General features: G+C 36.0%; 1 protein-coding gene across 1 annotated transcript; it reads right to left on the bottom strand.

Annotated features, from left to right (window-relative positions):
• Nucleotides 1-853: 853 nt before the first annotated feature.
• LOC105440786 (E3 ubiquitin-protein ligase TRIM38-like) lies at nt 854-2,865 on the bottom strand. The gene has a single exon (XM_030989973.1). The coding sequence runs from the start codon at nt 2,845-2,847 to the stop codon at nt 1,021-1,023; it is 1,827 nt and encodes a 608-aa protein (XP_030845833.1). The 5' UTR covers nt 2,848-2,865; the 3' UTR covers nt 854-1,020.
• Nucleotides 2,866-10,867: the final 8,002 nt, after the last annotated feature.

Raw genomic sequence — 10,867 nt, 5'->3', positions numbered from 1 at the left:
CTAATGTTTCTGCATTCATTGAAGATAGTGCGATTCCTTTCTTTTAAATACTTTATTTTTATTCCTATGGGTTCAGATAGGATTGACACAAATGTATATCAAAAATATATTAAGAACAGAAACTGTTTAAAAAAATGAAAACACAGACAAACGGAAAGTAAACATAGTGAACAGAAAACAAGATATCAGAGTCCTTCAGATAAAAACATAAACCCTTATTTTGACATTTGTTTTTACAATGCTTTTGTAACATACATCAAACAATCAACAGGTCGATTTTCAAAAAATCTTAAACTCTTTAATACGCAACTAGAGAAATTGTAAGAAGTAGAGATTAATATATGAAAAAGTGGCATTTTCTCTCATGATTCGGGGTAAAATGTAAAAACTAGTTTGAATAATCGGACAGTGATCTGAAATGCATTGTAGAAAATGAAGGAAAACTATTCAATGTATTTAAAACAGCAATATATAAAAGATTCCATTACAAGGATGATTATCTCCTATAATAAAATAATATTTGAGTCCACAATAATGGAATCGTGTCTACATTATTACATATTAATAAAATCTACCAAAAAAAGTCAGATTCACATGTAAAGTCATCATCAACAACAAAATCTTGAAAGATAAACACATCTAAATTATATTAAAAGAAAGGATACTTTTTATATTTTAGAAAATGTCAATAATTCAAATTGATCTACGTGATATAGGAATATCGTTTCTAAAACATTCACCAAAAATTCATTTCATCAAGCCCAAAATATAACTGATAACTTAATAAAGTCACAAAACAGGCCTGTAAAAAGCTTCTTTTTTTTTAAAGGAGGATGGGGGGGGGGCGGGGATGGGTCCATTTTCAACGAAAAATTATGTCATTCTATTTTTTTCAGCGTGTCTGATTTGACCAGAAAAAGGAGGTCTAGTCGCACACATCGCACCCCCACCCCTGTCTTCATACGTGCCTGAAGACAGTGGTGTGATACAGTGCGAGAAAAGGGGAGTCATTCATTATTTTCAGTGGAATATATAGAGTCTATCAGGAGTGCAGAAAGCGATCTCTCCTGATCGGTACTGTTGGAGATAGTACCAATTTCTCTTGGGCTTCTCAATCTTGTAATCAATGATAATGTTCTGGACCAGCTTCAGCTCGTTAGTGTACTCACCAATGCTGACCAGACCTTCATCATGCTTCAATGTGGCTATCAGGATTGTATTCCCTTGGGACACAGCAGCGTAAAGTGAACCCCCTAATTTCGATAATTTATATTTTACAACACCTTGTTTGACAATTAATCGTATTGTTATCGAGGATTTGATGATCAGGTAATCATTATAACTAGTAATTTGCACAAATTTATACCCATCACATGGTATCTCCCTGAACGCCTTTCCCCCGGCTGGTGAGAATACCTGGATCTTCTGTGCTTTCCTGTAGCTAACACAGATCTGATCATCACCATCTACAGTGAGACCAGCCCATCCACCTTCATCGTAACTCAGAGTCTCAAACATTAAATTCAACTTTGTGTACTCTAGTGTGTAAAGTGTGATAATGTTTGAGCCATCAAGTATAACATACCGATAATCAGAGAGGAACCCTACTCCATGAATCTCCAAATGTTTGAAAACTTTCTGCTGGATCTGGCCATCAGCAGAGAAGATCTCCACGCCTCTTTTACAACACACCACTGCCATCCTACCGTCTGGTGTACCAATCATAGCATTCATGTTATTCTTAGTAGGCAAAGCGATGTTCTTTGCAACTGCATTTACGATCTTACCGAGAGTTAGCTCGTCCATTCCAACGATTCTCGTAAAAGTGACACTTTTTCCTTTCTTGCTCGATTGTATCGGCTGCTTGTAGTCAGGATCCTCATGTTTTAAGGCCTCTTGTAAGTCTTGACATAGAGTGTCGTGTGCAGCCAAAGCATCCATATTTAACGGTATCTTTGTCCTTTTGGTTACCATGTCAGCTATGGTGGTCAAGTGAGTGATATGCTCCTGAGCCGATTTCTTAATTTCGTCCAGTTCTTTCTCTACTCCTTCGGTCCTACCCTTGACTTCACCAATGAGGATGTCTTTATTTTCTGTCAACTGCTGGACTGATTTCTCAAATGCCTCGTTGATATCATCTGTACACTGTTTCTGAACATTGCTCACACGCTCCTTCTCTTCATCAATGAAATCAACATATTTCTGAAAGCAAGAACGTTTCTTGTCCGCCTTGGATTTGAGGTCCTCGGTACTCTTCAGATGGCTGCTTTCATAAACAGCTGCCTCGATGACCCGATGTCCATCGTCTTTATGCTCCATGACAACACACCAGAAGCAGGAAAATCTTCTGCAGTCGATACAGAAGTACTCCTCATCCTCTTTGGGGTGTTTCCTGCATTTACGATACCTACGTACTGACACCTTCCCTGATTTGATCTCACTCAAGGCTAGGACCTCATGACTAATGAAGTTTTGCCACAGAGAGTGTGTGTTGTGACAAGTGATACAAAGATACATGCCACAGTCTTGACAGTAGACAACAGCTTGGGGTTTGTCCTCGGATTTACAATTCGTGCAAAACTGATGTTGATTCTTCACGTCCTCTATAAGAGACTTCAAAGCCAGGTTTTCCGGTAATTTGCTGACATTTTGGCTTGGGACCTGGGTTTCAGCTCTGCAGACTGGGCATCGGAGCATCTGGTCGTTACCATGGCATTCCAAGAGGTTGTCCAGACAGGCCTTGCAGTAGGTGTGAGAACAAGACAGGGTCTTGGGATTGGTGAAGGTATTCAGACATACAGGACACTCCAGACTCTGAACAATGACATTCTTTAATGCATCAGCCATGATTCGAGATCTACAGGAATACGAGATAAAAGAAAAAAGAATAACAATGATTAGTGAAGCTCTAATTCATCTGACGGTATTAAAGAGGAGTGTTTATCATTCTCCTCGCGTCTTTTCTCTACACAATATAATGCGTACAAAATATGATATTCCGTTATCGTGTTTATACAAAAATTCTTGTTATTCATCAACTGAATGTAGTAATACAAAATGAATTTTAAAAAAAAAGGTTCCTTTGTCACTCTTCATTCAATGACATTGTAATGGGGGAAAATGATGATGATGATGATAATAATAATAATAATAATAATAATAATGATAATAACAATAGTAATAATATTAATGATTATGATAATGATAATAACAATAATCGTCATAATAACAATGATGACTTGTTTACCCAGATCCTCATCAGTACACATACTGTTCTCTTCAAGGGCCCTGCAATCATGTTACTATACCCCGACTTTAGCCAACCTACCATGATAATGTGCTCATAAGCATTCCCGGAATTTCTTCCCATCGGGTACCCATTCACTTTACACCTGGGATGGGTGGAGAGTAACCAATGTAGGGTACTGTCTTGCCAATTGAAATTAAAGTCGTGATGGGACTCGAAAGTGAAAGTTGTAATTACTTTACGTATGGGCACTTCAGATTGGCTAAAGCGGTAATGTCAACGTGATCTAGTGCCGGACTACTTTCCCATCTGTTCCAACATGACTGAAATTTAAATTTAAAAAAAAATCATTGCTAAGGAGGGTCTATTCTTTTTAGAGGACCTATATTAATATGGTTTCTATAATATATTTTGAGTATTACCCAAAGGAGAAGGAATTTACGCGAAAAACAGAAATTAATGATATCTTTGTACACGGCAAATGGGAGAGTAATCCACTAACCGAACTACGAATTTGAAATGCGCATAGACTTAGTGAGTTCATATTTCAAACATTCACAACTTCCTTAGTATTGATCCCATTCATTTAAAAGTGTTGCCTTTCTGTTTTTGTTATTTTCTGCTTTTATACAAATCAACTTATTACAAGGGTTGGATTGCCCTTTAACATGGAGTTTAGGCTTTGAACAACTCTAAAAATTATAAGGCAACATTCTGATGAAGTATCAGAAGCAGTACTCTATAAACATATACTTATGCACATTGGACTATCCTATTTAAAAAAAAAAAATCATCATTTGTGTAGAGTAGAAATGAGAGTGCTCTGGTTTGGCAAAATCACTAGCTTAAATATATGTTAGCTATGTTAAGAATCACATTATACCCTGAAATATTTACCAAATGCTTTCATATCTATATAACATGTAAGAATAATAATTCATGATAAATTTGTAATTTAAATCACTGCAACACACCACCATCATCGTTTTTTCCACAAGACAAATGAACAATACAAAGTTATAGGCCTTCTTGGTTTTTCTTGGCCTTAGCTCAATCGCTCTCCATTAATCACCTCAAAGACACCTAGACCGACACCCTTCTAATTTTCAGCCCAAGGATAATGATAATTTTATGAACCAGATATAATTAAAGCCTCGAAAGTGTTTGGGCGTCAGCCTAATAAAGTTATATACAACCATGTCAAACGAAAATATTACCAATTGTCGCTGCATTTCTTTTTAAATGACAGACATTTTAAACTCACCTCTTTTTCAGTAACTACATATCGGTCTATAGAGTTATATTAAACCGATATACATGTATGCTATTCGCCTTTAGGTTGGACTGGTGCACTGATCATAACCGGTGCTGTACTGTATACATGTATATATTTCGTTTGTCAATCTATTTGTAGGTACTGGGAAATTCCAACAACCTCAAAACTCGGCCAGAGTGCTTCAACCAATAGCTCACATTTCTATGTAAGAAAACTTAAGGTTTGTATCTACTGCAAAGTTTAACCTCGATAAACTGGTAGGGGCATCCGAATCTTAGGAATTAATTTTGCATTGATGTTCTGTGGATAATTTGTCAACGCATTTTTTCGTTGGAAGTAAAATCATAATAATTTCGAAATTAGATGTAACATTATCATTTTGGGGAGGTACTTTTTTCAACTTCAGTTTATTCGATTTAATCGTTGTGATTTATTTCCATCATCTCGTTTATTTTTTAATTGACGTCATTCTCCGAAACTCCACCACATCTATACAAACTCTGACTGCAGCTTGTTCCGGGGTGTGATTGTCTAGAGGATAATTGTCCTGATACGCACTTCAAGTACACCACCACATTTCAACATTCAAAACAAGTTTTAGCTTACCTTTACTATCCGAACCACAGAGGAAAAGGTCCTACACCGGTATTAAAGTGTTCAAGAGTTTTTTTTTACTGTTTTCCCCATTAGTGAAATCTAGGGATAGTGTCGTAACTAATCCTTAAAATGAAGATGAAAAGAAGACGTGTTCAACATGGAGCATATCGTTCGACCCCTATCCGGTATAGAAGTTCACAGGCTCAACTAGAAACGGGTTTAACTGGTATGATATCAAGAATCTGTCCTCCTTGCATGCTCGAGGCGTAATCTTTACGAATATGAGCATGTTAGACCTATATAGTATACAATGGAGGGGTGTAGGTGATGGAAGTAAGGTTCATAGTCTGAAGTCTGATAGTCCGAATCTCTGAAGATACCAAACTACTTAATGTTTTTTTGTTGATTAGTAAGTCAACAACGGCGGATCAAGCAATATTGTAGCTTTTGAATGTTCACTAGCTAATGCGAGGACCTAAACTCTTAAAGATAAAGGTGAGTTCTGGTTAAAAAAAAAGAAAATTCAATCTCACAGAATCAAACGAAAATTACACTGAATGCTCAAGATTACGAATAAATGTCATTTGACAAATAATTTTGGTAGAAAATGTATACTGGCTGAGTAATGAGCATAGACAATTTAGGAAATCAAGGTTAGTAGCCCCAACACCATTTGTGTAGTCCCGTAAACATCTTTCTGTTTACAGTGCTTGTTACTTTAACAAGACTGGGCCAAAGTTATTTTTATTTTGATGACTCCAGAACTTTGCAGTACCCACTGATACTTACATGCTACATGATCAACTTTTTCTGATCCATTCCACACCTTTTCTTTCACAATGCAATCGGATGACCAGAACTCACCATTATCTTCAATGTATATATTGTGTTAATGTCAATTTTAATTCCACTTAACCTATGGAAGCCTATATGTAATTGACAAATCTTCTAATTAGTTGTGTCAGAAGATTTATTGATTTTTTTTTTCTTCAAATTATTTTTTTAATTTCACATTGTCAGCTTTGACATTAACAGTATATCAGAAACGAAAGTTCAAAGTTTTTTTTTTTTTTTTTTTAATATTTATGTTTTATGAAAGATCAAAGTTATTGTGTCTATCTTGTGTTTCAATGAGAAAAAAATCAACAAAACATTATTCTGAATGCCTTACTTTTCAACCAAAGAAAGGATTGAGATACATAATAATTAAAAGAATGTAAAACTACTATTTGATTGGGCTTTCATTTATACACTCCGGGACCCGTACGGCGAGTAAAAACAAATACTTTTGAAATTTTCGGCCGGTGCCCTGCTAGCCTTTAGACAAGGCCTCATCTCTGATAGACGCCGAGCGACTAAAAAAAGACTAATCGAGAAAACCCGATTCGTGCAAAACTGATGTTGATTCTTCACACCCTCTATGAGTGACCTCAAAGCTAGATTTGTCGGTTGAGTGCTGACATCTTGGTTTGGGACCTGGGTTTCAGCTCTGCAGACAGGGCATCGGAGCATCTGGTCGTTATCATGGCATTCCAAGAGGTTGTCCAGACAGGCCTTGCAGTAGGTGTGAGAACAAGACAGGATCTTGGGATCGATGAAGGTAGTCAGACATACAGGAAACTCCAGACTCTGAGCAATGACATTCTTTAGTGCATCAGCAATGATTCGAATTCTAAAAGAATATGAGATAACAGAAAAGGAAAAGGCAAAATGAATAGTGTCGCTTTTATTCATCTGACGGTTTTAAAGAGAAGTGTTTATCAGTTTCCTCACGTCTTTTCCCTGCAGAATATGATGCGTACAAAATATGATATTTCGTTATATCTTGATAAAATATTATTGATGTTATTCATCAACTAAATGTAGTAATAACAATTAATTAAAATAAACACTGTTTCCTTTGTAGCTCTTCAGTTAATGTGCGTTATCATGTTGAAAAACGATGCCAATAGCAGATATACGGGCCCATCGGACGGGCGGGTAAGGGGGGGGGGGGGAGGTAAATCTAGCTCGAATATCAACTTACAGATTCAAGAAAAAATAGTCACAAAATATTTTAGTGCCAATCTTGCGATTTTATTGATATATACATCTCAGTTATAGGCTAGCTATTATGTAACTGTTTCCAACTTCCTTATTCTAAATTTGTTTTCCTTTTATTTCATTTTTCTTCTTTCTTCGTCTATTCTTCTATGATGTGTATTTGTTTAAAGCGCGTACCCGAGACAAGGCTATGTTATTATGATGAACGGCTTCTTTACTGTGTGAAGAATAATTAACATGCTCTCGAAATGGCTTTGGCCATTATGTATTTACTTTTTTTTGCACTTGAGTATTTATTTTTGTTGACATGAACAATTATAAAAGAGTGGAAGAAAAGAAATGTTAGTCTGAATGGAACTGAAATGTTTTGAAGTATTAAAACAAACAAAATATCTGGACATACCAATTAAACATGTACATATATGTTAGGATAATAGGCTGTTTGAATATTACGCAAACGCCACAATCAAGTAACGGTTACCCGTGCCCGAATACATCTTTGCATTTTTTAAATTCGGGGGGGGGGGGGGTGGGGCGCAGCACCTTCACCCCATGTCTCGTAGGCCTATGAAACTATAGCAAAACAGCCCGTAAACAACCTTAAACTATAATATATCGAACAACTATCGAGTTTTTGTTTGGCGATCACTTTTTGGACGATTAAAACTCAATCTGCTTGTATGTCAAAGGTTGTTGGGGTTTCCCAGTACCTAAAGTAGACTGACAAACTAAACGCATTCATGCATATAGTACTGCTTATGATCAGTGCACCAGTCCAATGTAAAGGCAAATAGCATACATATTTTCTAGTTTGATATAACGCCATGCCTGGATCTATTATCGTGATTTGGATAACACTCTGATAACACCTAGACCGGTACGTAGTTAGGGACAAAGAGGTGAGTAATTTAAAATGCCTGTCTCATATTCAAAAGAAATTTGGTCACATTTTTAATATTTACATTTTTAAATTGACGTATAAATACTAATAGGCGGAATCCCAGACACTTTTAAGGCTTTATTTCTACCTGGTTTATAAACTCATAATTTTCCTTAGACTAAAATACTGAGACTGGGTCTAGATCACCAAACTTTTCGCTACACATTGTTGAATTCAGTGGTCTATATGTTTTGTAGGTGATTAATGGAGAGCGATTGAGCTAAGAGCGATATGAGAATGGCGTATGTTTAGATTTTGTATATTAGTGAACAGCATGCATATGGACCGTAAGTGGACATGCATTCAATGCATGCAGGGCCAAGCCACACACACAGCATGCCCATGATTATGCATGCATGTTGTGTTGTGTGTACGTGTGTGTAGCTTGTCTATGTATGGGAAGTAGACAGTCCACAATGCATGCAAAGTGAGCAGGCTCGTACAATATGATTCAGGTTGGTTGTTCTACATAAATATAGCATGTGTGCTGTAGCCGGTAAACAACATGGACAAGGATGGATGTGACGTCTGCTACCAAAAAGGCCTTTTGTTGTATGCATTTATGTTCTGATCAAGATGGAAAAGTCATAGTTTTCAGTCTAAAGTAGAGGATGGTCCAAGTTTCTGAACTGTTGCCTTCGCTAGATCAAGATTTCTGGTTCAAGAGAAGCTGATATTGCAAGAAAGCTAGACTGCCAATCAATAATGATACCGCTATACCGTACGTGCACTGAAATGTGCAATTGTGAAAGATGTGAAAATCAAGTTGCTGACACTGCTGAAGAGCGAGAAGAAGAAGAGGAAGAAGAAGATGAAGATAATGAAGACTCTGATTTTGAGTAAGAAGGAAGGGTGTCATTGTTTGGAATAAAATCCAGTGAATAAGTTCATTTAGTTTAATAATTCGACACCTTGTAAATTACGTGTTGGTACATGTATGTTGTATTAATTGTATTTATTATTCATATTGCTTTTGTGCTGCAATTTGATGCTCCATAGCTGCAAATGGGATTAGAAGTTGAAATAATAATACATTTGTTTTAAAATAGCATAGACTTATATGTTCCACATATCCTTTTCATCATGTGCAATTGTTTTCTTGTGAATTATTCCAAAGGCGAAATGGTAGAAGAAATAGGGGATTCAGATGATATTTTGTGTCATTGAAAAGGATGCAGCCCAGGATTTCTTTAAGTTTCATAAAACTGCTGTCATTTTGAAGTACATTGCGTTATATTGACAAGAAGTGTTGGGTAATCAATACATTTTGATGCTGCATAGCCGGGAAAAAGTAATAGCATGGGCTACTAGTATTCGATTTGGAAAGCATTTATCATTTGCTGTACTGTATTTGTGTGTCCCTGATTTTTTCTTGTGCATTTTTCAGATTTTGTTTCTCCATAACTTATTTTCATGCATCCTCATTGAACACCAATCTACTTTTGAAGCGTATTTTTACAAATGACTGTGAAATTGTTTCACTTAAATTCGCTTACTGCTTTAGATTACAGATTGGTGTGTAAATGATTGTTATACATGTACACTTCAACTAAAATGAACTCAAAAGTATGAGAAATTCCTGTTTATACAATAACTGCAGTTACGTTGTAGGATGTAGTGCAGTATTTCAAAGATACGAATGGGGATTGATTACATGTTGTTGCTCATGTGTAAAACTCAATTATGTAACACAGTGAGACATTCATTTGTAATTTGTGTAGCATTGTATTGAAATTATCGGTCCCTTCTAGATGAAATGGGAAATTTTGCAAGAATGTGAATACGAAAACCAAAAGCAAAGAAAAAATAGTGTATTATGCTTATTGTAACTTGAAATGTAAGTACATACAGTGTACACTATATGTCTGAGAGGAAAGTCAACACATGTATTTCTTATTTTTCTTTATTAATCACCTGGAGGAAGTGTAAGGTGATCAGATAGTGACAACAGTTCCTAAATGTAGGAGGGCACCAACCGGTGGTATGAATTGGACCTGTGCAAGATGGGTCTTAATAAGAATGTCCAGTGTGCTCTTTTATACTACCTGTTAACTTTTCTATGTATAGGACTTGTTTACACGTATGTCCTCAATCCAGCGACTGTATACGGCATGAACACATACTTTTTATGCTAAGATCTGTATATTTATGTAAATATCCTCACTTACATGTACAAGTGATTATTCGTCTTTTCACTTGTCAATATGAGTATCTGGTTTGTGAGGTGTTTTTTCTTCTTCACTTATAAGTATGCTAAGCATTACAAGTATGGAAATTGAAATGCAGTGAACAGTGCAGAGTGCCAAACAGACATCCGTAAAAGACATGTTATCACTTCTCTCAACCTTTTTTTTTGGGGGGGGGGGGTGGAATATTTTTAACCATTTAAAGTTCATCATCTTTGCTCTTTGCAAAAGGTTTTTTTTCTCTCTGTTGAACAATTGATTGGACACTAAAACAAGCAAATATGAATCATCATTGCCAAGTATATTACATGTAGCACTGACATAAAAAGAAATGATTTTGTTTGTAAAAGAAATTTGAAAGCATGCCCCAAACTCATAAGTCTTGTGAGAATTAAAAATGCTGAATGAATGTGTAAACAAATCAGAGTTTAATGTGCCTTGCCATATACAGTGTATGTTAGTATCAAGTCTTTTATAGGGTGTAATATACAAGAAAGTTGCTTGTGTTTGTGAGTGTTTTGTTTTTTTTGTTTTTTGTTTGTTTGTTTGTTTGAGTGAATGTGTGAGCGATAGGGTGT

This window comes from Strongylocentrotus purpuratus, unplaced genomic scaffold, assembly GCF_000002235.5.
Source record: "Strongylocentrotus purpuratus isolate Spur 01 unplaced genomic scaffold, Spur_5.0 spur5_scaffold_19, whole genome shotgun sequence".
Lineage (NCBI taxonomy): Eukaryota > Metazoa > Echinodermata > Echinoidea > Camarodonta > Strongylocentrotidae > Strongylocentrotus > Strongylocentrotus purpuratus.
This window is presented reverse-complemented; position numbering and strand designations above follow the sequence as displayed.